This window comes from Stylophora pistillata, chromosome 2, assembly GCF_964205215.1.
Source record: "Stylophora pistillata chromosome 2, jaStyPist1.2, whole genome shotgun sequence".
NCBI classification, from domain to species: Eukaryota; Metazoa; Cnidaria; class Anthozoa; order Scleractinia; family Pocilloporidae; genus Stylophora; species Stylophora pistillata.
In genome coordinates this window covers 12,858,607-12,886,419 of record NC_142520.1, presented here as the reverse complement: position 1 = coordinate 12,886,419, position 27,813 = coordinate 12,858,607, and the positions used below count along the sequence as shown (strand labels likewise).

Genomic DNA, 27,813 nt, shown 5'->3' with positions numbered 1-27,813 from the left:
AACTTTATTCTTTATGTTCACGCTTTGAGGGCACGAAGCATCGATACTGCTGTCTTGATTGCCTTGTTCCTTAGCCGCTTCTATAGCTGTGAATCATTATTTTACCTGATTGCCACTAGGACTTATAATCTAGCTTGCATCGGACAATTGAATAACACACTTGGCCCCCTCCCCCCTTCCCCTCTCCTTTCTGCCCTCCCCCCTCTGGGCTTCGCCTGCACTGCTGCATGCTCGTAATTAAACTGATTGAACCGAGTAGAATAACTCTCAGCTAGTGCTGCTTCTGATCAAGCCACGAGGCTCAATATCCAAGTGCATCAGATTAAACGGATTGATATCAGTTAGGCCATGCTCTTTTATGCGCTCTGTTTAGTGTCAGCCGACCGACCCAAATTTTTTGCATTAATAAAAAGTAAAATTGAAATAATATTGAACCATTTTCTCCTTTGAATAATTCTTTTAATCTGAAAATAAGCATAGTGACAGCATAGAGAAAAGCTGGAACAAAATCAGGAATATTTAATATTTATTATATATATATATATAAATTTTTTAATTCAATTATAAAAAACCTGGAACTTTTGAAACGAAAATCAGAATAGTCACGTGAACTCATGTGCAAATAAATTCATTGATAAACAGAGAAAAAATATTTTAGAGTCTTACATGTAACTAAACATTTTTCATTGTCACTGAAAGGAACACAAAAAGCGAGAGCTCGTGTACCTTTTTTGTCTTCGTTATTATTGTTTGTTTTGTATTTGTATTTTTGTTTTGCTTTCTTTTTTTTTTTTTTTTTTCTTTTTTTTTTTTTTTCAGGTAGACCCCTCAGTAAAGGACTAAGTGAAAAAGCGAACCGAATTTCTAGGATTAGAAGAAATCTTCAAACCACTTACTAAGCACATACGACCCTGCTAACAAGGCAATTATACCCATGTTGCTTGGTTTCTACATGAATTTTTATTCACAATTCTCTCAGGTACACACACACACCAGAGAGCATACTAACAGACGATCTGTAACTATTAAATACACATGAGCACAGGAAGGGAGTAAGGGCTGGGGGGAGGTTCGTTCAGTGTGAACCTACCGGACCAAATATTTGGCTTTCTAACAAAAAAAAAAGCAACGTTTAAGTAATGTTAAACCATTTTCCCCTTTTAATAATTCTTTTAATCTGAAAATGAGCACAGTAACAGCATAGAAAAAAAAAAAGAAACAAAATCAGGAATATGTTTTTACTGTATATGTACATTTTGTTAATCCAAATATAAAAAAATATCAACTTCTTTTGACTTCTGGCCTCCTATTCAGAGACTTCCTGCGATTTTTCTTAAGTTATTTTTTATCCGACAGGGCTGCCCAATATCAGGAAACGCATTTGACGCTGAACGAAAAAATAAATGGGGTGGGGGGGGGATGGCCTCACTGGACCGGGACGCCCGATTAAACTGAGCAAAATGATTCTCCAAAACTTGAAAGTAAGTTTTATTCCGTTTAATAATTTTATTACTGACCCCATTGAATCAAACACGTACATAAAGAGGAAGAAGAAATTTAGATCTCTATAAAACCTAAGTTACTGATTTGTTTTCTGATCTTAAAGCAGCGTTTTTTAAAGAACTTACGACTCCTTGCGAATGAGTCTTGAATTTTTTATTTTTTTATTTATTTTTTTTTTTACTTTGCAACCTTTTGAAAATTTCTTCGTTTTGCCACACAAATCACTTAACTGATGTTTCCTGGAGAAAAAGATTTTTTTTCTCTACGTTTCCCATTAGGAAAAGGGCTGTCTTTTCGATTTTTTTTTCTTTTTTTTTTACTTTGCAACCTTTTGAAAATTTCTTCGTTTTGCTATACAAATCACTTAACGGCTGTTCCCCAGAGAAACAGATATTTTTTTCCCCTAGGCTTCGCATTAGGAAAAGGGCTGTTTACCTTGGGATCAGTCCTCGAGTATTTATTAATATTCGCAAAGTACATTTACGCTAATTATGTATTCAAAACCGCACTAGGACCATATGTGTAACAAAAATAAGCCCGGCGAGGGTAGCCAGCGGCCAGCCGACCAGGGGAGCCAACTGGTTTGTTTGTCGACTGCAGGCCGCTGGCTACCCTCGCTGGGATTATTTTTGTTACCCGACATATTGTGCGATCGGCGAACGAGTCCACAACTGTTTCAACGAGCCAAATTCGAAATTGGAAAGCCGATCGATCTGGAGATAAAAGCATCGCTAGTGAAAGATCTGTGGGAGGAATTGGGAATCAAGTGAATGGAAATGGAACTGCAACATCTCTGCTTTGATTATCTGGAAGAATCGAGACTAGTGGTAATTTTTTGGCGGAATTAATCGCTTCGGGCGACGGACACTTCTAAAATAGGTTTCCGGCCTTGTCTTTTTTTTTTTAGCAGTTGAACACCAAAATAGCGCTAATTCGCCGAAAACGCTTCAAAATGGCCTGAGACGCTGGTAATCAACAAAGAAAACACCACGGCAATAAGGTAAATCCATTTTATTTCAAAACAAGGCATTTTTTACTCTCCTTTAAGGCAAACCGATAACATCCCATACAAACCTTTATAAATATAAAACGTTGCGCAACACTGTAAGAGTCACGTCCGCTTTTCTAGTAGTGTGCTTGGCCTGCCTGTGGTCTTGTTGGCTAACAATTACGCACTCTACTGTTTCACTTGTTTAATCAGTCTGCGCTGAGGGTTTTTCCAGCAAACGGTCGATGGTTCATTATTGGTGTTTTTCTTTTACAGTAAGGCTATGATCACCTGACCATGGCCAGATGATCGATAGCAACATTCGTTTTGTTGATTTTTACCAGCATTATAAGATCCTCCACCGCCTCCGCAAGAATCCCTAATAAATTTCCCACTGCTTCCTCCAGAGTAGCCTCCTCCTCCTCCACCACCTCCTCCATATCCATCAGCACCTGCACCTCCACCAAATCCACCAGAAATGTTGTGCTGCCTGGCTCTACCTCCCACCACTCCCTGGAGAAATCCTTTTCCACCCTCTCCACCATATCCCCCGGTACCACCAAACTGTTTTGAACTTCTGCCGCTGGAGTAGAAACCTCCGCCGCCGCCACCTGTCAGTGATGGTAATAACAAGAACAATAATTGCTTACGTCCGCTTTATATTTGACTCATTTAGCAAATTATTGCTCAGGCAGATTTGATCAGTGAATATAATTTTTTCTCAAACTAATGAACAGCTCTACGTCAAGGATTGAAGAAAGGGGATGCTTAAGGGCTATAGCTGTTTTTGGACGTCAATTGATGGATTTAAATACCCATGTAGGAATTAAGACTAGTAGTGGTTGGTAACTGGTGGTTGGACTATTAAAAACAGAAGAAGTTGTCTTTATATAAGGAGAGGTAAGGAAAAAAATGAAAAATGTAATACAGTTCAATGTCCTTCAAGTCTGTTAAATCTATAGCACAGTCCAATGGATAGATAGCTAATTACCATAGAATATATGTTATAATCTCAAGTGTATTTTTTGACGAGCACAAATGCTCCCAAATGTTGCGTGGTTAAATAAGATACTTACCTACTTACTTATCATATTACTAATGTAATTATGCAACAAATGCAGGAAGTAGGAGTTTTATGAGGGGGACCCCATACCTCCCGGGGATTTTATTTTCACACATTTGTCAGTGCAAGATACTTGACATTGGTGCCAAGTGTAATTGAAGTCGGTGATTTGAGCATTATAGACTCCGCTCGGTTTTCTCCTAGATACGCTTTTAAAGGAACTCACTAACCGGAGTAATCACTATCACCAGCTTTTGCACCATGTCCATTGCTCCCCCCTGACCATGAGTTGTACCCAGGATTCCCAGACGAGCCAGTACTGGCATCACATCCTGGATGCCTTGAGCTTGCAGTCGCTAGGCCTCCTCCACCTCCGGCTATGATCAAAGGTCTGTTACTTCCCCTCGCGACAAATGTACCTCCACCACCGCCAGAAGAAGTAGACTGCGAATTAATTCCTCCTTCTTGACCAACTAGAATCTGAATGACTTCACCCTTGTTTAAGCTGAATGTTCCAATCATTCTTGCTCCTCTTCCTCGGTACTGAGCACTGTTAGTATATGTATCATACCCTCCTGCAGCTCCAATTGCATCTATTCTGTAGTCACCGGTGTACGGCACAGTCCACTGTTGAATACCGCTGAGCAGTTTAACTTGTCCGTCATGATCCTGACCTGTGTAGTGGCTACCAAGCGAAGTTGGACCAAATCTTCCACTAGCACCGAGGCTTGTAAAAATGGCTCTAAACTCTACTTATCAAAGAGAGGGAAATGGTGAGACGGCAACAAAGTTTAGAAATAGATTACGCAAAAACAGGAAGTCTGACTAAATTTAAGTCCAAAAAATAGTGAAAATAGCTATATTAGGCAACGTTCTACGGCAGAGACCTCAGCCTCCTTGAAAGAAGATCAAGGGTAATATTGCAAACACAGAAACGTCAACTGTATATATTTTATAACAAGGATTAAACTTCACGGCTCGTGTCCTATCAACGATATCTATTGGTTTATTGCGGAAACATTGATATCAGTGGCATAGGGAGAGGGACATAGAAATTCTTCTTTTTGAAATACAATACCTCCGTGGCGCTTTTGAACAGCGCTGTAATGCCAAAAAGTGGTTTATGCTTTTGTTTTCATCTACGCTTGGGAAAACACACGCGAGAGGCGAGGGAGGTGCGGGGGGATTTCAATGTATACTAACAGAGTGAGAAAAGTGAACAGGTAATAATCACAGAGAAATCAGGTGTTGACTTCAAATTTCCCTCGAAATGTCAATTGACTTGTGAAGCACAAGATCGTAAGGTATGATCAAAATGTCCACATACCTTTGATATGAATTAGGGTTGTCAAAACACTAGCAGATCCCAGTTTGTTGGCAGCTTTGCACTGATAGTCACCGGTATCTTGAGGGCTAAATCTGGTGATCATAAGAGTGCCGTTTATAACAGACGATCGCCCTTGTGGTAATGAAGAAAATGCCTTCGACCATCGAATTGTCGGAGGAGGAAAGCCAAAGGCTTGGCAGGCAACAGTAACTGCTTCGTTTCCTTTGATTCTCATGATTCGATCCGGGATCCTAGTAAAATGCGGTGGCACTACAGAATCAAAATAATGAAAATCAAAGACTTTTACTTACCTACTTTGACAAAGGACGCTTGTAGGAAATTTCAACTTTAAACCCTCAGGGAGACCAGTCCGAGCAGGAGCTGTTTTTAATTCTTAATTCCCTAGCCCTAAACAAGTCTGAGGAAAAGCACACGGCATCAGAGATATCTGTTAGATATAATGTTAAAAAAAGCTTGGTTTAATGTGGCCTTTACCAAAGTGATGATTTCGCATGATCTATGTGCCGCTATTGGGTCTTTCAAGCCAGTCTTTAATTTGTAAACCATGTTCACTCGCGCTTGTGCTAAAAACCGTTGGAACTGTTTCAATGTATTTTCGATGGAAGTGTTGAACTCTGGGTAGAGGAAAATACGAAATTTTTTCGGAGACTTCTGTCATTTCACGAGGTAGTAGTCAAAATGCAGCTTAGATTAATCTTTTTTAAAAAGTTAAAAAAATAACAATAAAGAAATGCAACCATCTTACCTTCCACAAAAAGCCTTACGACTTTTTGAACTTTTCCGAGTATACTTGTAGCTGTGCAAACATAATTTCCTGAGTCGTTAAAGGCGGTTGTTCTTATTTGCAACAAACTATCTCGACCGTTAGAAGATTCCAATCCAAAGCCATCTATTCTACTCCAGGACACTCTAGGCTTGGGATTGCCATCTGCCGCGCAGCCAAACCTGGCGGTCTGGTTCTGAGTGACCGTAAGTGAAGTAGGAGATACAGTGACTGTTGGTAAAGATATGGACTGGCCTGGTTCACCTTTAGATCCCGGATGCCCTGGAATTCCCACATTACCTTACGTAGATCAAACAAGAATGAGGACATTAAAAAAATACTCTTTCAGAATGGATTCCTTTAAAATCAAAACCAACATATATGTACTTAAAACTATTGTGAGAACGACAACTACCACTAGAGAAAAAATAGCTCTACTGCCTATGCCCAATTACCATCAATATCATTTTTTCATTATTGTCGCTTGTTTTTTTGTTTTGTTCATTAGCGATTGTTGTCATTTTATTTTTTATTTTTTACCAATTCGAAGCGGAGGAAGAAACAAACATATATTTCAGAGGTTTTTATTCAATATTTTTCATTTTCTGCACATTTTAGACAAATATATTTTTTGATATTTTACATTGGTTTCCCTTACACTGATTTGTTCACCTACATTACATACATACACACAAACTGGCATATAAATAATCGTACACTCTTTAGATCTTAAGAGAAACTAAGCATATGGTAGGAGCTTAGTTTCAGTACGCACAGTAATTAGTAGGAATGATATAAATAATAACTGATAATAATGATAAAATCAATACGTATATTCGTATTTTAAAAAAAATAATAATATTAGCACCTCCGCCAATGTAATCTATTGCATAACTTGCACTTATTGCAAAAAGATATACATCGGCGAAACAGGCAGAAGACAAGGTGACCGATTCCGAGAACACCTTCGAGACGTGGAAAAGAATGACAAGGACACATCGAAACCAGTCGCGAGACATTTTAATTTACCTAATCATTCTAAGCAACATATGGCAATCTGCGGTCTTTCCTTACACTTAGGTAGCACGGAAAGCCGTAAAACTCTTGAACAAAAGCTCATCTTTCAAACCGGCAGTCTAAATCCCACAGGGATCAACGAACGCTTTTCATTCCACTAGTTTATTCGTGTTTTTCTCGTTGCCATGTTCCCACCAATAACGTAGCTTCATTTTCTGCCTTTAAAAGCACACACAACCCACCATTCCTCTATTCGCTCCGACCAAGGGCTAACGCTCGAAACGTCAGCTTTCGTAATCGATACGGTAACCAATTTACCATTTCAACTTTGTTGATATATCCAAAGTATTTCGTTACTCCCACCGACGCAGCCCCAAACAATTTCTTTCGAAACTATCAGCCTTTAGACAAGAATATTGGTTACGATAAGGAAAAAAAAAGAGATAGACAGACAAACTCATAAAAATTCCTAAAACAAGAAAAAGGTTCTGAAAAAGTAAACAAAGAAGATGCACCCAAATGATTAAATAAAAGCCGGCGTACAATATCTTTCGGTTTTATTTAAAAGCTGTTTGTCTTACTTACCTTTCTCTCCCTTAACTCCTTCAGGCCCAGTATCTCCCTTGATGCCTTGCTTCCCCGGTTCTCCTGGAGGTCCCATAACTCCTTGCGTTCCCTTTCTTCCCTTTGTTCCTTTGGCTCCTTGTTCTCCAGGGGAACCACGACTTCCTTTGAGTCCGGGAGGCCCTGCCACACAGACCCTGTCCGGACTTTGACAGACATATCCTTTCATAATCGATTGCACATATCTCTTGATAGCCTCTCCCACTTCTCGCAGACCCATAGGATCATTAGAATTATATGTATCCAAGCTGCGACGGACAAATGTGGTTTTAAATTGCATGCCTAAAATGACAAAGTAACCAAATTAACTGGCCCCGGTTGTTCGAAGGTTGGATATATAACTCTATCCACTGGGTAAAACTCTATCCGGAGAATAACGCTATACGTTTTGCTATCACTTATCCGCCCGCAAGCGATTTATTCGGTGGATAGCGTTATCCGTCCTTTATGCAACTGGATCCTGATGTTTTGATCTCTTTGGATCAATTTCGTCATTGATCGATGTTCATTTTCTAATTTCAAGAGAGTTTCAATGTTGCCTAACGTTGCATGTCGTTAATGCTGTAGGGACTGTGAGATATTTTGAATACCAGATGTTGAAATGTTCTAACATAAGGTCAAGCCATTGGCAGTTTTCCACCATTCAGTCTGTTAATTTACGGAGGGATAAGATAGATAGCCGCCAGATTGATTACTGATTTTAGAGGTGTGCAGGAGAATCCTAAATAAATAAATAAATAAATAACATAACATAACAAAATAAATGGGTAAAAGTAAGTTTGAAAAGCTTGAGTAGAACTGAAACAAGGGTTATATAATTTGGATATATCAACAAAGTTGAAGTGGTAAATTGGCCGCCGTAACGATTACAAAAGCTGACGTTTCGAGCGTTAGCCCTTCGTCGCTCCGACGAAGGGCTAACGTTTCGAAGGGCTGACGTTTCGAGCTCCGAGACGAAGGGCTGACGTTTCGAGCGTTAGCCCTTCGTCGCTCCGACGAGGGGGCTAACGCTCGAAACGTCAGCTTTTGTAATCGTTACGGTGGCCAATTTACCACTTCAACTTTGTTGATATATCCAAATTATTTCGTTACTCCCACCGACGCAGCCCCAAAAAGTTTCTTTCCAAGTTATCAGCCTTGAAACAAGGGCTGCCGCTCTCTCGCTAAACTGTGTCGAATGGTAATGTGGTTTGTAAATTATGTGTTCTTTTAATTTAAACCAAAAATTTTATTTTGATTTTAAATTTGAATTATCGTCGTTGTGTGTCGTGTGTCTGACGTGGACCAAGACGTCTCGACAGCATGCTGCTCGTCTACCTCGGGTGCTGAAATAACTACTGCTACTTCTACTGCTGAAGTAACTATAAAGAAGTCAACTTCAATAATCTCACCTGTACCTTTAGAAATGTCAAAGCCTCCTTTCCGGCCGAGGGAAGCTGATTCTCTTAGAGTATCTTGAAGTTGTTGAATTTGCAGCGTGAACTTTGAGTCCATCACCTTCCATTCTCGAGCGACTGTTTCGATTCTCACAAACAAAGCAAACGTGAACACAATGGCAAAAACAGATAACACGGAGAAAAACTTGTAAAGTATTTCACGGCTGTCACCTCTCTCTATCATGGTTATTTTTGTAGCTCGTGCAACGCTGTTAGACGTGCCAAAGCTAGAGTGCTTTGCTTCTTTTTACCAAATCGAAGCAGCGGAAAGGACTTTAGATGCAATATTCTTTAATATCACTGATCTGTTTTCCTCGAATGACCTCAAGATATCCTATTTCGAAAGATCACGCAACACGTAACTGACAAAGAACAGTTCAACCTACTCCTTAATTTTCGAGCGATTCCATTGCTACTTCACGTCGCGTGGTGCAAAATCACCGGACAGCTATCACGCAATAACGCAATAACATCCGCATGCCTCTATATTTGTCCTCCGATTATTACCATCGAAAAGAAACAGAGGCAGGGGAAAAAAAGCCAGCTCAAGTTTTTCATGTTTTCATCTTTGCACAGAAGAAAAACGAACTCATCATCAAAAAGCTGATCTCAAATGCTGTTCCGGAAAGAACTAAAAAGTCAACAAAGTTTTCTGTTAAAGAGTGATACGAAAATCAATGAAGAATTGTAAATAAAAATAAATAAACCCCCTCCTGGCTTGCCGGTATCTCGGCTGATAATGTCCTTGGCCAAGAGATTGTTCTCAAAATGTCACATCCTCAAAACTTTGCTTATCGGCCAAATATTTAGTTATCGGACAATAAATCAGCCGCGGACATCGTCAGCCGACACACTAGCCACCTGAAGAGCTTATTTTTTGAAATTTTTTTCTCATTTTTTTTTTTTTTTTTAACAGGGCATGGGGCTAATTTCAGGTCCTAGTGCTTTCGTATCTAACTTAAACGGTATTTTGCGTATCGCATGTTTATTTCTAGTCCTTGATACCACTAAATGTTAGTGTTATTTCGTTTCCTTTCACTTCCTTCTTTCGAATTTAAAGCTTAAGTTCGAATTCAATTGGAAGAATTGCAGTTCTATCATAGATTTAAAGACTCGAAGCCTAGGTGGTTTTTTCGTTTTTTTTTAAATAGAGGATGACTGTTCACAAGCTCCCCCATGGTTTGAGAGAAAATGAAAAGACTGAAAGCATTAATACATATATAAACCAACCGAAGGGGAGCTCGTCTGAGCAACAGCTAGGCGCGATTTCCGATGGATTCACGCAACTATGCCCTAGAAATACATAAAGCTCAGCGTTTAAATGGTGTATCGAACGTAGAATTGTTTTGAGAGAAAAAAATTTTGAATTGATCTAAAACATCAATTTATGATGTAGCAAAAGCGACTTCCAGCGCCTTACAATTCAGAATGGATAGAAAAGAGGACCAAAACACTAACTGCTACCGCTGAATTTTTGCTAAATGACATTGGGTAGTTTCTAGTAAAAAACTCAGTTAGCTTCGTGGCATGTTACTTTTATGAATTGGTGGAGAGCGAGTTTGGTGAATGACTTTACTTATATGAGCTCCTGCTGCTTGCATGAAATTAAAAAAGAAACATAAATACAACAGCAGACGTTGAGCTAGCCAAAACTACAGTTAGGCAAATTTTTTTGTTGATTCAAACACCTGTGGGCCTATAAATCGATAAAGGTAAGTATTGGCGAGGCAAACATCAAGAAATTTATTTCGATAATGTGCGGTTACGGTTTTTAAAATCTAATTTAAGACTTGAAAACCGGAAACCGCAAAGACAGATGATATCGAGATCGTTGACTGCGTTTTCCTGGGAGGAATAAATAATACTTTCCCAGTCTGGCGCGAAATTTATAATAGACTTTTAAGAAAAATTATCGTGGTTCACTGAAATAAAATGGTCTTGAAGTCCACTGATTTTCCTTCTATATTATCAGAAATACGTTCTTAAGGCACTGGTGCTGAAAGGATACCCAATTATCCCGTGTTTGAAACAATTTAGAACTATTTAGAAACCTAAAGAAAACGACAAAACTTTTGAGTTTAAGACATGTTTCGACAGAAACCTCTGTCATCTTCAGTTGATTAAGAAAGCGTTACAAGTTGAGTTTAGAAACGTTTCGTAATTACCGAACCCTTTTAGGATACTGACATTTCACCAACTATAAACCTACGCCCGATAACAGAATTTCTTCCCATTTCCCTGAAAACTGAGCTGAGTAAAAGATCTTTGGCTAATCATATAAGGTATCCGTTTTGGTTACTCGTTATCCTCTAGTCGCTGCCACAATATCTGAGATGGCAAGTAGGCGTCCTAACCAAATTATAGACAAAGAACGAGCCACAGTTTCGTACGTCAACGGTACCTTTCCAATGACACGAATCCAACTGGTTGAAACAGACTTCCTTGATGACCTTAACAAAGAAAAAAAAACACGCAAACACACACACACACACACACACACACACACAAAGTGGAGTGGATAAACGAAAGAGTTCTTTATTCTCGAATTGCGACATTGAGGGTAGCGTGCGTTCCTCTTTTGTAAGGAAAGGAATTAACAGGATAGCTATTTTGCAGTACTCTCGAAATACTTAACTCGTGATGTTCACTTCCTTTAGCAAATATCTGTGGCATCAACGTGACAAATGTTCCGTTTGCTATGATTGATTTAAACCCGTCATGTGCCAGTGCAAATAAATAAGCTTTAACGTTAACTCAGAATTTCCCAGAGATACTTCCTACGTGATCCTCTTCAATTGAAAGAGATGAAATTCTTCCTTTGCAAGGTGAGTATTCTGCAGAAACAGCTTTTTTCTATTGTTATTCTTTCTTTCTTCAGTATTCTTTCTTTCTTTCTTTCTGCAGTAAAGAAGAAAGAAAAAAAAAAGAATCAATAAATAGAGTATTAGCAGAGCTACCCGAGAGTCACCTTTCCGTCGGCAACAGATGGATGTTCCCCGTTCAACCAGCCGGTTGCGTACGTGTTACATTTGTAATTTTGTAGAGGTGAGGTAGCCATCTTTGAACCTGCAGCTCCAGTGAAACGGTACCATCCGGGTACGATGGCTCTGTCACAATGTTGGCCGAGCTCAGGTCATCGAAAGTAATAAGTCTGTCTGCACTCTCCAGAACTTTGTAGTACTCAGACTCTAGAGATATCACGAAAAGAGACAAAGCTTAATATGGTTTAGGCGCATACCTCTTGCTAGCTCCCTCGGCAATCCTTAGCAACAGTGTCTATATATTGCTAAAATGACGGGTATTAAAACTTTCTTAGCTAAAAGGTGTGATATTCACAAATCAGTTGGATCACTTTTAAAAACAATTGAAATTAATAAGTTATAAAAAATGATCTGATATGATGAAAAGCGGTTTGCTTGAAGTTATTTAAAGAGTTCATATCTAGAATAACATCAGTTCTATGAAATTTTTAAGAAACAAGCTGGTGTAACTTAAAATAAATTAAACAGATATTCGCGAAGAAAGTTATATATAAAGATAACTGCATATCAACAAGATAAACAAAGAAATTGAGAAGAAAAGCATACCTGAAAGTTCAACTCTCCATGAATCGAAGAGTTTTGCTAAACCTAAATTGTAGATGAATATTGACCACTGTTGATAAGGAAATCTGCCTCAAGAATAGTACTGGATAAAACTTTTCAGTCTCAAGGAAGGGTGTTTAATTCTGCAAGGTTTCTCTATATTTATTCTTACTGCGGTAATTTATTTCCAGTTTGCTCAGTGGTCGAGCTACTGACAAAGTGACTCGAAGCTGTGGAGAAAGAGCTTGCAGAACTGAAGAAGCCATCGCCGAAAAGTCCGCTCCGCCTGCAAAACCTTCCCCACCAGGTACATTATTAATACACTCCGATAAATTGTCGAAGAACCTCATCAAAAGGTCGCAGATGAATCGAAGCCTCGCTAATCGAACTTCTCTTTAAATTGAGTCTAAACATTTTTTCTCATGGGCTTTAGTCATACATTTAATATCTAAGTTTGCTCTGTTTTTGGTTTTCTGTTTTCTTAATTTTTGTCTTTTTTTGCCTGTTTTTTTCCTTTTTGGTATTGGTTTTTGTTTTTGTTCTATTTTCCTTTTTTCTCGTCATGATTATTTACTCCTACTTATTTGAGAGCCCTTGAAAACTCGAGCTTGCCGTAAACTTCAAGTAAATTCTACATCTCATAAGATTGTTTTCCATGAATCATTGTTTTTAAAAGCGATTCAACTAATGAGTGGATATCACACCTTTTTTTGGAAAGTTTTACTTCCCGCCACTTTAGCAAGTATATCTATATTGTTGCTATGGATTGCCGAGAGAGCTAGTTAGAGGTATGCCCAAATGTTATCAAGCTTTGTCTCTTTTGATGATATCTCAAATTAGAGTGTAAGGACTGGACTACAAAGTTCTGGACAGTGCTGACAGAAATATTAAATTCAGTCAGCGTGGCGCGCAATCGCAGTGTGACAAAGCATTCGTCCCAGGATGGTACCGTTTCACTGAAGCCGCAGGTTCAAAGATGGCTACCTCACCTCCAGGAAAGAAAAAATGTAACACGAACACTCCGAGCTGGTTGAACGGGGAACATCCATCCGTTGACGACGGAAAGGTGATTGGTAGCTCGGCTGATACTTTGTTCACTGATTCTTTTTTTTTTTTTCTTCCTTGACTTGGCAGGTGAAGGGTTTAAACCAATGTATATAAAGCGAAAACATTCGTTTCATTGATGGCACTGATATTTGTTGAACATCATGACTTAAAGTCTTTTGAGAGTGCTGCCAATGCAAACAGCCATCCGCTTAATAGATTTATAAAATAATTACTAATGAGCAACCCACACTCAATGCCATAATTCGAGACAAAATAGAACGGAACATGAAAATTATCTCCTCTCTCGTTTGTATATTTATTCTAATGTTTTTTTTTTTTTTTTTTTTTTTTTTTTTTAAGGTCCTTATAGAAGTCTGTTTCCACTGGATAGATGAGTGCCATTCTAAATCTGGCGTTGAAGTACGAAACTGTGACTTCTTCTTTATCTACAATTTGGTTAGGACGCCTAATTGGGCTCAGTCTCCGGTACTGTGGCAGCGACTAGGGGATACTAGGTAGCCAAAACGGAAGCCTTTATATAATTAGCCAAGGATTTTACTCAGTTCAGTTTTCAGGGAAAGGGAAAGAAATTCTTGCATGGTCTTGTATCGGGCATAACTTTAGAGCAAGTGATAGGGAGAAAGGATTTTACTGCATTATAGACTTTATTACTGAAAAAAAAAAACAAACACACGAACAAAACAAAATAAAAGATTAATCTTAGGTGAAATTTCAGTATCTGTTTGAAGTGTCTGGTAAAAGTGTTCAGCAATTACGAAACATTTGTAAAATGATTCTAAAATGTATCAAATTAATACGGGATAATTATAATAAGGTATCTTTTCAGAGCCAGTACCCTTTAAGGCGATATTCAATATTCTCAAAAATACGCCCTTAAAAGAGCGTATTTCTGAGAATATCAAGAATTTATAGACACCAGCACAAGACAATATCAACGGAAAGAACTTATCCCAGTGACCCAGGGAAATTTTAAAGTCTATTTTAAATTTCGCGCTACGCTGGGAAGTTATTCTTCATTTATACTCAATGAAAACGCAGTTGACGATCTCCATATAATCTGTCTTTGCGGTTTCCGGTTTTCAAAGTTCAAATTAGTTTTTAAATACTGTAACTGCTTCATTATCGAAACAAATTTTTAAATGTTTGCCTCACCGTTCGAATACTTACTTTTATTGATTCAAAGGTACACAGATGAACGCATATGAATCAGCAAAAAAAAAAGGGGCTGAATGTAATTTTGGACCATCGTCTTGATGCTTTATCAGTGATTTCGTGCAAACAGCGGGAGCTCATGCAAGCAAATTCATCGAACAAACTATCCACTAATTCATAAAAGTATTAAGCTATGAGGCCCACTGAATTTCGCTAGAAATTAGTCAATGACAGAAATCAATGTTTTGGCAGCGAGATCGAGCCGGTCCTCTTTTTGTACGCTAGGAATCGCTTTTGCCACATCATAAATGGATGTCTCAGATCAATCTAAAATTGATTTCTCTCAAAATACACCATCTAAACATTAAACTTTACAAATTTTTCGGGGACAGATACTGACGTGGATCGATAAGACATTGCGCCTAACTGTTGCTCAGACCAGCTGCCCGTCGGTTGGTTTGTACCGAATGTTTCCATAGTTGTAAACAATCCACCGATCTTTAATTCTGTACAAAATTATACCAGGTTGTCTCTTGGTCGAGACCCGAGTTAAAAAGTCACATAGCTACCCAAGCATGGAGATCAGCAATTGACGGCATGATCGAGCATCAAGATCGAGCCTGTTCGCGTTCTGGAAAAAGCGGATTTTTTTCTTTTTTTTTTTTTTTTTTTTTTTTTCTAGTATAAATCGGCAAAGTTTTCAATCAGCATAAATATGAGACAATTTAACTTAATGATAACTGGAGGTCACCTCTATATCTGTATAAACCCTAAAAAGAAATGCCATGGAAATGTACTATAACTCAGCTCAAAGCATTGGCAAACTTCCTGTTTGAAAATTTTTTCGATCAAAAAGTCAACACCGCTTTCAAAAAATTTAAAGAAGAAATATCAAGAGGCTGTTTTCGCTTCCCGATCAAAACGGTCATTTTCTACATTTATTTGCATTTGCCCTGTCCATCCAAGCCAAAAATTCAGAGAAGGAGACAGTTCCATTGCCATCTTTGTCCACACTTTTAAGAGCGATCACGATCTGCTCCTCGCTGCATTGGTTCCACTCCTTGCTTCCGGAAGCCAACAAAGCTCGAAACTCTTCCCTGTCAATCACTCCGCTCGCGTTTCTATCGTACTTTATAAATTCGTCGGCAACTCTTCGGACGTACGCGTATCGGTTTCTATCGTCAATCACTTTGAAACCTTCACCGGCACGGAACCACAGTAAAAGCTCTGTAAGAGAGACGCTCATATTTCCGTCTTTATCGACTAGCATAAAACAAACTTCTGCCTGTTTCTCGTCCAATCCCATGTCTCGCAGCATCGCTAAAATCTCGGCTTTCTCTAAGCATCCACTGTTATCTGTGTTATATTTTCTGAAAATGCTCTTGATCACGACTTCGGGAACATCATCACGAAAGAGACTTTTGCCTGCCATATCTATCGATGTAAACTTTAAGAAGGAGCACAATGCAAGCCCAGAGGTTGTTTTCAAAGGCGAACTGTCTCAAAGACGGGTGTTAAAGTCTTGCAAATCCTCTAAGAAACATTTCTACATTTCCTAATCACTGCAGTATTTATTTTGAGTATTGATTTCCTTTCAGCTGGTTTGTTAGCGTACAAGTGTGGCTTAATTGGATTTAATTTACTCTCTTGGGAGTCTATTCAGAAAAATCGAACCACAAAACAAAAACTCGATATGCAAAACAAAGCATTCGTAGCTATCCTTAAAATATTAGAAACCTTGAAAAAGACAGACCTTAAAAAAGAATAATTAGTTAATATTAAAGATCCCAAAACAAAAATTGTGATCTTGGCGTGCCGTTTATTACACCTGCGTGATTCTTCTTGTGAAAAAAAGACAACTACAGATAAATAGCACTCAACACAAAATCTTGGTAACAGATAACTTCGTCTTTGTTGTACAAAGCTTTCAGTTCTTTTGAGATGCAAATATAATCCGAATGGTGGTTATGAATAATGAAACACCTTTTCTTGATTTGTATTTTTTTTTTTCTTGTTTCGCATCTTATAGCAAGAGCCTTAGTGGTCAGTCTTTTAAACCCCTTAATCGATACTTGACCAGCTCGTTATGTCCCCGGGGACTCATCTTTTTTGAGACTGAAGGTCTGCTTTTAAGTGTATTATTCTGTCGAAGAGTGAAATAAGACTGAGGACGAAACATAACATCTACCCATCCTCCCTGGTTATTCCCCTTCTGCTCTTAACTCAATTACCTAACTGTACTAAGAGTAAACTCCATAGCAGGGATCGATTGCGTAGAAAAAATAAGGAGCATTGGATGTGCCGTACGCATATTGTTCTATTTTAAAGGACCACACTCAACCATTGCGCTTTGCGCGCCTTTGTGATTGTTTTTATCCTGGAGTACTTTTTCTCACAAACCCGCGGCCGTAGCATTTGCCGGTATTTTCAATGCAAAAATAAAAGTGGATGGTCACCCAGAGGGGAACTAAACCGCTGGTTTGGAAGACTTATATTACACAACTAAAAACAAAAGAGAAGTTCTGAAAGACAGGGAAACCGCTACCACGCCACATTCAAATTCCAAGCTGAAAATGCAGGCTCAGAAATTGTCTTTTTGGACACAAAAGTGTACAAAAGCGAGAGGTTTAACAGAGAATCAATCCTTGACATGAAAACGAATTGTAAAGAAGACTAGGCCTTCCAATACTTGATTTTTATTCGTGTCATTTAACAAGCGCGAAGAAGGTGAACTTTCCTTTCTGTAAAACAGAAAGTGCTGAGGCCGGCCATTATGCGCGCAGAGCACCCTGGTTGAGCGTGGCTCTTTAATATTTGTACATGTTTGCAGCGATGTCACTATCATAACCACCCCTTTAGTGCACTTCCAAACTCGCTTCAGACTTTCCTTGATCTTACGAAATAAATTTAAAATAGCGGCTGTGACGAACAATAGGAATTCTGGGAGCTCTCTCGCTAGGAGGTACGTTTGTTATGCAAGTTCTGTGACTGACGCCATCCTGGATAAATATCACATCTTCAGAATATCCTATCGACTCCAAACCCCGGTGTTGAATCAATTTAGTTTACCTAAATGGAAGGAAGGGTGGGGTAACGATTAGCGCGTTGAAACTCAGGTGGAGATGTCTCGGTTCGAGTCCGGCTTCGCTAAGATATTGTGTTATGCTCTTGATAAAACGGTTTCTGCCCGACGGAATGTAGAGAAGTAACCTGACTTGGACTGAAATCGAATCTCATCGAAGGGGAATAGCAATAAGCCCTGGTCGCTCAATGTTACTGGGAGCATTGCAAGCGCTCCGACTGGCTGAGGCCATTTGGCTCGAGAGCAGAATTAACCTCTGACTCTTATACCAATCGTAAAGTTGAAAGAAAGCCGCAAGGAACGCTTTAGAACAAAAATTGGAGTTAAAAATCGACCATTAAATTTCGGTTTTCAGTCTGCCATTTTGTTCACCACACTTTTCGTTTCAGCTGAGTAACATATTAATTGGAAATATTTTACTTAATTCCCTTATTCTCATGATACTCGTAGCGCTGAAGAGTCAGTGACCTAATAACAAAATATTTCCATAGAATGGAAAAAAACTAGTGGGGACAAATAAAACAAATTATGTACTGAGAGGGCCTTAATGGAGTAAACCGTTAACTTCAAAACGGCAAAAACATTAGCTGTTAAGCGTAAAAGTTGACAGATTTTAATTGTTAGTCATAAAGAGAGTAAAAATAACATTTTTTTCTTTAACTTTAAAAGAAAGAAATTAATCGTTAGCCGTAACGTGGCCAAAAATTTAACCGTTAGGTGTAAAAGCCATGTTCCCATTGAGGTCCTCTACTAATGGATGGATGGATACAGCGGCCCTCCACCGACCATATCAGCAGAGCAGCAAAAGTCTTTCTCATTTGTTTGACCTAAGGAATAACTGCTTTAAATTGTGAGCAAAAGCTCGCTTCCTTTCGGTAAGATCTCCGTACTGAAGGTAAAACCTGACAAAATTAGATACCAGGACCGGTGTGGGGAGACAGAACAGTACCACCCCACTCATGGCACAAAATGCGCCCACAAATTTTCCCAGGGGAGTAATGGGAGTCACATCACCATAACCTACACTTGTCATGGTGATTATCGTCCACCAAAAGGCGTCTGGAATACTTGTAATGTTTGGATCTCCTTCGGCGTAGAAAATTGCGCTAGAGAATAACACTACAGCTACTAAGATGCAAAATCCTAAAGTCTTGAGCTGCTCTACGCTGGAGTATATAGTGTTGACTAATAATTTGACGGCATCACTATATCTGGAGAGTTTAAAAACACGCAGAACTCGGAATAATCTTATAGCGCGTAACACGGCGAAAGAACGCACCTCCTCGGTGCTGGATTGAAATGCCAACGTTACATAGAATGGCATAATAGCTAAAACGTCTAATATCCCCATTGTGGACTTGACAAAATGCCAAACGACCGGTGCTGAATATAGACGAATAGAGTACTCAAGGGTAAACCATGCGACGAATATCCCCTCCATAACGAACCAATAATCAACAATATTTTCTTGGTAAGGCACACGGGTGTAATGGCCTCCTACGCTAACGTTCTGGTAAGTTGTCTTTGGTTGAAGCGCAAGCGCTGGAATAGTTTCGATACAGAACACAACAGTCGAAAACATAATGACGAAAATCGACCAAAGAGCAAGAATCCGCGCAGTTCTTGATGACCGTGGATACTCGAACCATAGCCATAGCTTTCGTTTGTGTGGGCTAAGGGGTAAAAGGTCCTCCACATCTTCTCCCGAGGCCGACAGATCTTCGAAGTTGTCTGAGTAATAACTGCCGGGCAAACCGTAAAACTCAATTTCTTGCAGAAATGTTTCTTCACTGACCGTTGGCGGTCTGGCAAGTATACCGCGTGATTGGTAAAAAAACAAAATGGCGTCAAACGACGGCCTATCTCGAACGAAAATGTATTCATCTTGTGCCGTGCTGTAAAATTCCCTGCGTCTCGATGGAGAGCCGAGTAGTGTGTCCGGAAAGTTTCCCAAGGTTTCCTCGTATGTCTCATAGCGCATACCGCTGACATTGATGGTAACTCGTGGGCTATTGTACGCTGGTTTGTAAGATGGTATATGGTTTGTGATTCGTCGCTGTCGAGGAGTTTGGAGAGGGGGAAAGTTTATCGCGGCGTTGTAAGCTTTAAGCATTCTGTTGTCTGACTGATGCTATTTTCTATGAAGAAGATGATTTCTATCGACGCTTGTGTTTTCTTCATTAGACCCTGATATTATGGCGTTACTATCTGCCCGCCAAAATAGCGTTTACACCGCATACCACGCGCTACAGACCTCTCACTGGGGCCAGACTCGTATAATTTGTATATCACACCAGCATTATAGTTGTATAGAAGTTTCCGGCATTATCAAGCGGGTACACCTGACGTTGGCTGAATTAAAAAAAAATATATAATAATAATAATAACGGCAAGGGAGAGTGTAGTCAATTATAGTTGGTTTTGATATGAGTTTATATACATGTAAATTAAAATCATTAAGTTGCGTTTATTATAATAAACGCAGGCCAAGCAATTAGAGTCTAGACTTAAATTAAGCGTGAGATTTATTTTCGCCTTTGTAAAACGAAAGCAGCCTGCGTTTTGTAGTCTTAACATCAACGAAGTGCGATGAAACGAAAATCAAAATAATAATCACTGAGAAATCTCAAGACAATGACTTAAACTTTTAAACAAGCTCGAATGTTCTTCGCTCTACGTTTTCAACTTGGTTTTCGTTCGAGAGACAAATATTAATAAATGAAGGCGATATCCTTGCAAACTGGTACCTTCATTGTCGAAAACTTAGGATTCCGAAAGTATGCCTATTCGTTAATTGAAAAAAAAATTATGATAAAAATGAGTACATTTTATGACATTGTTAATTGAAAATAATATGTTTTTAAATTTTCGCATGGTTTCTTACAAATTCACATAGCTAAGCCATCTTATACGCCTACACACTATTTTTCATAATTTTGAAATGTTAAAAATTAAATTCAACCCCGCGTTTGTGGCAAACATGGCAAACAATGTGATGCTGATTTCAAGCATCTCTCAGCTGACAAAATGCGAAGAGCCTAGAGGTATCCAAGAGGAGATTGTTTAAATCCTGCCAGCATTTGTAAGAAAAAAAGCTCCCCGTCGTCGCTTGTAGATCTTTAGCCGTTGAACTGATTAATCCGGGCTCATAGCGGTGTTTAGCATGGTGCAGCCAAAGAAAATAGCGTTCGTTTCCAACCACAAATTACAAACATTTTGACAACAGGTTCTTAAACATTGCGAAAACCGCAGCGCAGTATACCATTAAAATAAATGTCCGGCTGCGAGTCGTTTTGGACAAACTAACGCACATGAAAATTATTTCGTTTTAAAAAAAAGGATAATATTTGCTTCTGTCCAAATGAGGCTATTTACGCGAATTTTTTAACTATTTTGACAGATATTGCAAATTAAGTGATGTGGTTTCGCCCGCTGGTCGCTTTTAAGAGGTATCGCCTTGAACACTAATTATGATATAACACTTTTGTTATGTAAAGTAAAACTCCGCCATGACAAAGGAAGTATGTAATACAGAAGGTTTAAGAACAATATAGTTTAGCAAGAATGAACTACCTTCTAATTTCTATCTTCGAAGTCCAACCTAGCATTCGATAGATATCATATATATAGGGCCCTTGGGGATTTTTATCTTCTCATTCTAGCGCATGAAAACTACACAACTTGTTTGTTCGTTGCCGTGAGAACGATAGAATGTTTTTTGAATGACATTTTCGTTCATTTGGCTTTCGATACCCTAAAATGTGCGCTTCATTAGATGATTTTGAGTATACCATCGCAGCCTCTATCGATAACAGCATGAGTGTTGTTAAAACTTTGTAAACCAGCCGATGTAGTGTCTTTGGATCAACAAATATAAGGCTAAGGATCGGTTCGTACATTTTTAGACCTGCCTAGGTACAAACTTGAAAAATGGTAAATTTCTGCTTTGATCGAAGGAATTATAAAAGGTCAGAAACATGTTAAATCCCACAGGTTAAGAATATGCAATAAAAAAAATAAAAAAAAAAAAAAAAAGTTGGTAATGCTGAGTTTTCCGTGTTCAAATTGTCTTACACAGTTGAATATATTTACATTCTGAATACAGCACATTTTTAAATTAAAACTCAAAGCTGAGGGAAGCCACTGAAAATGCTTATCCTCAAAAAGGATTAAGAGCCTTTTCGCTCTCATTCGCCCTCTCCCTCTATCTTTTTTCATTTTATATTTGTTTTGTTTTTGAATTTCCTTCGTATGATACAGTCCTTTGTCTAAAGAACAACAAAACACCTGGAGACAATAGCTAAGATAACAAAATGGTCTTGGTGACAGTGTACTAAAACTTCGCGAAAGACACTTAGAATAAAATGGGAGATGTTATGTTCGGAATATTTTTTGCTGGCCTGCATGTGTAAACCCCTTTTTGCACGTAAGCTGAAAGCACCAGCTCGCATTCAGTTCTATAAAGAAGAATAATCTGGTTCAAAAAAAATAGGATTACACGTTTTAAACGTCGATTACAATTACAGTTGAAATTTTTAACCTGCCGAATAATACTACACCACATACAATTCGGGGAATTAGAAGAAACTTGCAGTAGTGAAGGAAAATTGCACCCTGAGCAGTTAAGCAAGATAACACTTCTTAATCAAGTAAGCCGTGGCAAATTCTCTCTAAAATTTGAACCCTCGATTATACGAAATCGCATTCAATTTAACTCCTGCCTTAGGTAGGTTTATCCTTCGAGTTTGTGCATGACTCCGTGAGGCATAATCACTCTGATTCCGCTGTGTTTAGCGAGGATGCTCAAGAAAAAGTTATTCAAATAAACTTGGGGCGACTTCCTCGACGCGCGAAATTTTTTTTGTAGCTTCCGAAAATTGAATATTCTTTTCCACAATAACTGGTATTTACTGAAAGCATACTACCAAATTGTGCACAACGAAAATCTCAGCGACAACGAAATGTTATCATCACCTTGGATTCTTTAAAGCGCGCGGTAGCCAAGATAAAATTGTCACTAACAGAAAAGACAAACACCTCTCAGTTCTAGAAAACATTGTGTGTTTCCCTTTACGCTTATATCGAAATGATTGAGTAAGAGACGTAAAAAAAAAGGGGAAAAAGTCCACAAATTTAGCGAACTTACCGTAACGGCTGAGCTCAATATCCTAGCTTCAAAAATATCACAATAATAATGTGTTCGTGATGTACTCTGGTATCAAATCGTGGTTTGGGATATTTTAGTTCAATCCTGAATCGGCCGGGAAAGATCGTTTTTACCACATCTGCCTTTCACACTCGGTGAACACGAACACCGAGGAAGCCAGCCCTAAGCGCTGTAATTGATATGGTCGATCAAACAATGACATCGATACGGTGTTTACAAATTTAATTTAAAAAAGAAGCCTATACGACATTTCTTAATGACGTCATGGATAAGCAGGTGGGCAAGTGAATTAACACTCCGGGAAATAATTTGAAAAGCTCCCATTTCCGATGCTGTAACGCTTGGTTTGTGTTTGACTTCTTAGTTTACTGTTAACAGACCCAATCACTCTTTTAAATGCGGCAATTCCGTGAGTCTTATAAGGGTTCGTTGATGATGAATAATTGCTAATTTTGTGTGAGTTTGTAATCACCTCAGGGTAAATTTGTCAAAAGTTTCAATGTTATCGTAAAAAATACATATATTTTCATTACATATTGGCCATTACTAAGTGGAAAAATTGTCCCAAAGCAATTATATTGATTATCGAAACTACAAATCAAAAAGACTCTCTGTACAAAATGCCTAATTATCATTCACGTTATTTGAAAACCTGACAGTTTATTGTCAAGATAACTTCAGCCCGACTGGCTAAAATGAATTCAAATTGAATTTTGCGTTTATCGTTGTCTTTGTAACTAAAAACTTAATGCAAATATGGGCAATTAACGACCAAACACTCCAAAAAAGTCAACAATTTTGTCAGTGTTTTCCTGTTAAAATTAATTAAACGAAACCAACGAAATGAATAAACTACGATAGGCTCTTGCATTTGTTTCTGTCTCGTTCCATTTCAAAGATAAGGTAATAAAAAAAAATTCGCGTTCGAAGAAACATAATTTTTAACTCCATATATAAATAACAAAGGAAAATAAAAACCCAATTGTCATGTTCTGAATGGATACATAAACAAAGTCAATAGAAGGTAGGAAAATGATATTGATTTGGCGTCATCTTTACTTCTGTGGATGAGAGTGAGGTAAATTAAGCTCTCAGATATCTTGGTACGATTTTAAAGCAAAAAAACAAAAAACAAGACATGTTCCGCGAAAATGCAAGGAAAAGGAAATTTAGAAGGTATCTATGAAGTCCTGTTTCTTTTACAAAGGAGCAACGAAACCGTGACTTTTTTTATTTCTTTGCGTTTTTGATCAAACATTTTTTGAAATTTTCTAGTCTCTTTTTCGTTCCTCAAATGTACTTAATTCCATGAAAAACGCTTTTCTCTTAAATCTGATGCAGTTATCTTAAATTAGTTTTTCCATATCATTATCATTACTTTTAAATTTATTATCATTATCATCATTGTTATCTTCATTATTATTAAGTGTAACATCATTATCTGGATCTTGATATTTATTGTTATTATGTTATTATTTATCATAACGATACTGATAAAATTCAACAATTTTACTTTTACGTGTGAGGATACTGGTGTCGTCACGATTACTAACACGATTTTTCTCTTCTTCGTTAGAATTTTGACGTTTTAGAACAGAAAATATAAGTATTATTGTCTTTATTTCTCCTTTATAACTTTATATCCCCGTTTCATAATATTTTTGTGACAGGCATTTTGAGATAGGCGACCATTTTAATTGCCTATTTTGCTTTTTCGAAAATGAATAAAAAATTAAAAAGTTGTGTTTTATGTGGAAACTTCATCAGTATCTATAAAATAAACAGAAAATTACATGGCCGCTCGAGATACGACTTTTATCTCCTCGCGCTGAAAATATCTCTCACGAGTGAGCTAAACGAACGAATGAGAGCTACTTACAGCACTCGACGATAAAATTCGTATCCCCGGGCGGCCATGTAATATCCTCTATTTCTGTTATAATTCTTAATCATTATCACTATAATTCTTATAGATAGATGGATACTTTATTATAAACACCTTGCAGCCATAGCTAACCAATATTTATCACTATGGCTATCATTCTCATCATATTTTATATATGAAGTAACTTAGACGCAACGTGCGCTCTGGTCAGTCAAATAGTCTAATGTATATTTGCCTGTATACCCATAAATAGTTAAAACATCTTCCTTCCCTGTGAATGGCGCCACACGGTGCAAATTCTCAGAGTTTAATTTGTCAAAGGCCTTTGGCCCGGAGGAAACGAAGAGGATACATTAAACCCCAAAAACAATGACAAAGATTTCATTTTTCAGCATTATCACATTTTCTATTCAAAATGCAGTCTAACTAACTTAAAGCCCTTGCTTTTCGTTGCGCTGTAAAAGTAAAAGAACCTCAGAATTTCTCGACCAGAATTTCCCAAACGGCCCGCCGAGAAGAAATTTAAAATTTGGTGTGCTTTTGCTTCAGGAAAATTGAAGCGACAAACTATTTTAACTTTCATTAAGATATTTATCGAAAATCTTAAGGCCTGGCTAAACTAGGAAACTTTGTTGCGGAAACATTGTTGCGGAGGTAAATGTTTTCCAGTTTAGCTGCGCGGGAAACACATGTTACGGAAACAAATTTTGCTGCTCGGAAACAAAAATTGCTTTTGCCTGTATACGAAAACATTTTTTTTTCCCGGACATAAACTTTGCGCCCGAAACATATGTTTCCCAGCTTAGCCACGATGAAAACAATGTTGATTAATTTCCAGTGCCGCTCGCACATTGAAAAATGTTTCCTAGCAACGGCGAGCAGACAACAATTAAAATGGCTGACTGCGAAGAAACTCAAGCAGTGCAGTAAATGGCTTGAACCCGGGGATAACATGTGAAGGTGTAGTCTGATCGTCCGGGTGAGTGAAGTCCTCAGAAGGACTGTTGTCGGTGGTAGTGACTGACGTTTCGACAACCTGTGCGGAAGTCATCATCAGAGTTAAGTGAATGATTGTTGTCAGTAGAATGTTCTTATTCCAGTTCGTGTGAAATGATCGGTTGGTTTTGCCGTGATGTTATTGGCTGTAAGGGATATTGACGCGCACAACTAGTATGTGACTCGACAGACAGCTTATCCGACGAGAACAAATACCTTCACCGTGTTTTTACGAAGAACAACTAAAACAACGACTTCATCCGACGAAACACTCACCAACCCACTACCACTACCGAAACAAACGACACCGCAACCCCTACGACCACAGCAACCATACCGTACTTAAAAGGCATGTCGGAAAACATCTCGCGCATCTTACTACCCTTCAATATCCGCGTCGCCCACAAACCCATCACCACACTACGTCAGTTACTAACCAACGTTAAAGACAAAGACGAACCGAGGAACAGACAGGGAACGATTAATAAGATCATTTGTTCCGACTGCCAAGCCTCCTACATCGGTGAGACAAGCAGAAACCTCACAACAAGACTGACTGAACACAGACGGGCGACGAGGAAAGGTGATGTCAGCAATCACATTGCTGAACACCATCGACTTACCAACCACAACATTGACTGGGACTCTGCGCAATGCCTAACCTACAGCACTGACTATTTTCAACGACTGACTCTGGAAAGCTGGTTTACTAACTTAGAACAGACTCCCCTAACCAGATGTCAACAACTACCCGCTCCATACAAACGACTCATTCACAACATAAACATCACAAACGACCGAAAAAGAACGACCTAACTTTACCGACAGATCGAAACAGACCAATCACGACCGACTTACGTCACTTGAGTCTTACAGCCAATAACATCACGGCAAAACCAACCGATCATTTCACACGAACTGGAATAAGAACATTCTACTGACAACAATCATTCACTTGACTCTGATGATGACTTCCGCACAGGTTGTCGTCGAAACGTCAGTCACTACCACCGACAACAGTCCTTCTCAGGACTACACTCACCCGGACGATCAGACTACACCTTCAAACTCAAGCAGGTCACGCTCAAAGAAAGGGAAAGGGAAGGGAAAGGAATTGGAAAGATGAAGAAATTGAAATGCTAATTACGCTGCATGAGGAAAGGCCTTGTCTCTGGGACGTAATTCATAAGGACTACATGAACAGGGACAGTAAGGAGGTGGCGTATTCGCAAATCATCATCTACTGATGACAGAAAAATATAATATCAGCCGGGAGGATTACAAGAGCAAGTGGAAAATTATCACAATTTAAGAGGGAACAGGCCTTGGAAAGAAAAAAGAAGTCCGGTCAACAAACAAGCGATGTGTACCACTCCTCTTGGAAGTGGTACAAGATGCTAAAGCTCCTTATTATTGTGCAGAATGCCACAAAGGGCTTTGATACAATGAAAATGTGAACATCATTTGCTCCCCAGACTTCCTCGAAGTCAGTTTATTCATACACGCATGCGTCGCTCATTTGTTTTCCGAAACAATGTTTCCTCGTTTAGCCACTGGGGCAGCAAAACATTTTGTTTGTTTCCCGCTAATTTAGCCACCCCGGGAAATATAACAGGAAACAATGTTTCCGCAACAAAGTTTCCTCATTTAGCCAGGCCCTTACTCACTGATGAGAACGTTACAAAATCCACTTGCAAAGTGAATGTGCACCCAAGATTTAAGGCAATTCCGCTGGCTGTCCGCGATTTCAGTTTTCATTTGATAGTTTTCGCCAATTTTGAGCGTTTTAAGCTCTTTCTGTAAATTTTAAAGAGGACTCCATGAAAAATTTCACTCAAGCCGTGTGGCAATAAGAACGAATTCGGTCGAAGAAATACTGAAACACGGGTAAAAAGAAAGCCAGACGTTGTTTAAATCACTGCACATGGCTCGATGTTTTTGTCTTTCGATTTTTCTGCATTTTTTTCGTGGCACGGACTGACGGTTATTGCAATGGAGCGGACGCTGACATAAATCAATTCAACAACGTTGTGTCAGGGAAATGTCTTATATCAACGGAACCTCCAAGCATCTATCATTCGCGACTGATTTATTAGTTACTTGAAAGCTCGTAAAAACTGAAACACAATAAATTAGA

The 27,813-nt window shown here is 38.6% G+C and overlaps 5 protein-coding genes across 10 annotated transcripts; 1 reads left to right on the top strand and 4 right to left on the bottom strand.

Moving 5' to 3' along the window:
• Nucleotides 1–1,471: 1,471 nt before the first annotated feature.
• LOC148737191 (uncharacterized) lies at nt 1,472–5,116 on the bottom strand. Of its 2 annotated transcripts, XM_088749041.1 has the most exons (3): nt 4,882–5,116; nt 3,785–4,306; nt 1,472–3,102 (listed from the first exon to the last, which is right to left on the bottom strand). In XM_088749041.1, exons 1-3 carry the CDS (start codon nt 5,114–5,116, stop codon nt 2,762–2,764), a joined length of 1,098 nt encoding a protein of 365 aa, XP_088605167.1. In that variant the 3' UTR covers nt 1,472–2,761. The 2 variants fall into 2 exon arrangements, with proteins under 2 accessions (XP_088605167.1, XP_088605168.1); XM_088749042.1 differs by lacking the exon at nt 4,882–5,116 and having other exon boundaries at nt 3,785–4,186.
• LOC111338927 (uncharacterized) lies at nt 4,179–10,046 on the bottom strand. Of its 2 annotated transcripts, none has more exons than XM_088749059.1 (5): nt 8,698–10,046; nt 7,268–7,588; nt 5,648–5,965; nt 5,193–5,299; nt 4,179–4,303 (listed from the first exon to the last, which is right to left on the bottom strand). In XM_088749059.1, exons 1-4 carry the CDS (start codon nt 8,924–8,926, stop codon nt 5,238–5,240), a joined length of 930 nt encoding a protein of 309 aa, XP_088605185.1. In that variant the 5' UTR covers nt 8,927–10,046; the 3' UTR covers nt 4,179–4,303; nt 5,193–5,237. The 2 variants fall into 2 exon arrangements, with proteins under 2 accessions (XP_088605185.1, XP_088605184.1); XM_088749058.1 differs by lacking the exon at nt 4,179–4,303 and adding an exon at nt 4,882–4,973.
• A 1,208-nt stretch (nt 10,047–11,254) lies between these two features.
• LOC148737190 (uromodulin-like) lies at nt 11,255–14,342 on the top strand. 4 transcript variants are annotated; one of them, XM_088749108.1, is made up of 4 exons: nt 11,255–11,567; nt 11,647–11,758; nt 12,518–13,392; nt 13,734–14,342. In XM_088749108.1, exons 3-4 carry the CDS (start codon nt 13,303–13,305, stop codon nt 13,890–13,892), a joined length of 249 nt encoding a protein of 82 aa, XP_088605234.1. In that variant the 5' UTR covers nt 11,255–11,567; nt 11,647–11,758; nt 12,518–13,302; the 3' UTR covers nt 13,893–14,342. The 4 variants fall into 4 exon arrangements, with proteins under 4 accessions (XP_088605234.1, XP_088605232.1, XP_088605231.1 ...); XM_088749106.1 differs by having other exon boundaries at nt 11,647–11,787; XM_088749105.1 differs by having other exon boundaries at nt 11,255–11,787; nt 12,518–12,633; nt 13,224–13,392.
• Nucleotides 14,343–14,542: 200 nt separating this feature from the next.
• LOC111338911 (uncharacterized) lies at nt 14,543–22,883 on the bottom strand. The gene is made up of 2 exons (XM_088749095.1): nt 22,775–22,883; nt 14,543–17,615 (listed from the first exon to the last, which is right to left on the bottom strand). Exon 2 carries the CDS (start codon nt 15,976–15,978, stop codon nt 15,472–15,474), a length of 507 nt encoding a protein of 168 aa, XP_088605221.1. The 5' UTR covers nt 15,979–17,615; nt 22,775–22,883; the 3' UTR covers nt 14,543–15,471.
• LOC111338910 (potassium voltage-gated channel subfamily A member 4) lies at nt 18,219–22,916 on the bottom strand. The gene is made up of 2 exons (XM_022945461.2): nt 22,775–22,916; nt 18,219–19,980 (listed from the first exon to the last, which is right to left on the bottom strand). Exon 2 carries the CDS (start codon nt 19,739–19,741, stop codon nt 18,443–18,445), a length of 1,299 nt encoding a protein of 432 aa, XP_022801196.2. The 5' UTR covers nt 19,742–19,980; nt 22,775–22,916; the 3' UTR covers nt 18,219–18,442.
• Between the last annotated feature and the right edge of the window lie 4,897 nt (nt 22,917–27,813).

Excerpts from the sequence above, each read along its gene's own strand:
- LOC148737191 (XM_088749041.1), bottom strand. The coding sequence starts at position 5,116 with ATGAGAATCAAAGGAAACGAAGCAGTTACTGTTGCCTGCCAAGCCTTT. Across the intron at positions 4,307-4,881 it reads AACCCTAATTCATATCAAAG|TAGAGTTTAGAGCCATTTTT; the intron begins GTATGTGGACAT and ends CTCTTTGATAAG. Across the intron at positions 3,103-3,784 it reads TGGTGATAGTGATTACTCCG|GTGGCGGCGGCGGAGGTTTC; the intron begins GTTAGTGAGTTC and ends CATCACTGACAG.
- LOC111338927 (XM_088749059.1), bottom strand. The coding sequence starts at position 8,926 with ATGATAGAGAGAGGTGACAGCCGTGAAATACTTTACAAGTTTTTCTCC. Across the intron at positions 7,589-8,697 it reads TGACATTTCTAAAGGTACAG|GCATGCAATTTAAAACCACA; the intron begins GTGAGATTATTG and ends TTGTCATTTTAG. Across the intron at positions 5,966-7,267 it reads AGGAGTTAAGGGAGAGAAAG|GTAATGTGGGAATTCCAGGG; the intron begins GTAAGTAAGACA and ends GATCTACGTAAG.
- LOC148737190 (XM_088749108.1), top strand. The coding sequence starts at position 13,303 with ATGGCTACCTCACCTCCAGGAAAGAAAAAATGTAACACGAACACTCCG. Across the intron at positions 13,393-13,733 it reads CATCCGTTGACGACGGAAAG|GTCCTTATAGAAGTCTGTTT; the intron begins GTGATTGGTAGC and ends TTTTTTTTTAAG.
- LOC111338911 (XM_088749095.1), bottom strand. The coding sequence starts at position 15,978 with ATGGCAGGCAAAAGTCTCTTTCGTGATGATGTTCCCGAAGTCGTGATC.
- LOC111338910 (XM_022945461.2), bottom strand. The coding sequence starts at position 19,741 with ATGCTTAAAGCTTACAACGCCGCGATAAACTTTCCCCCTCTCCAAACT.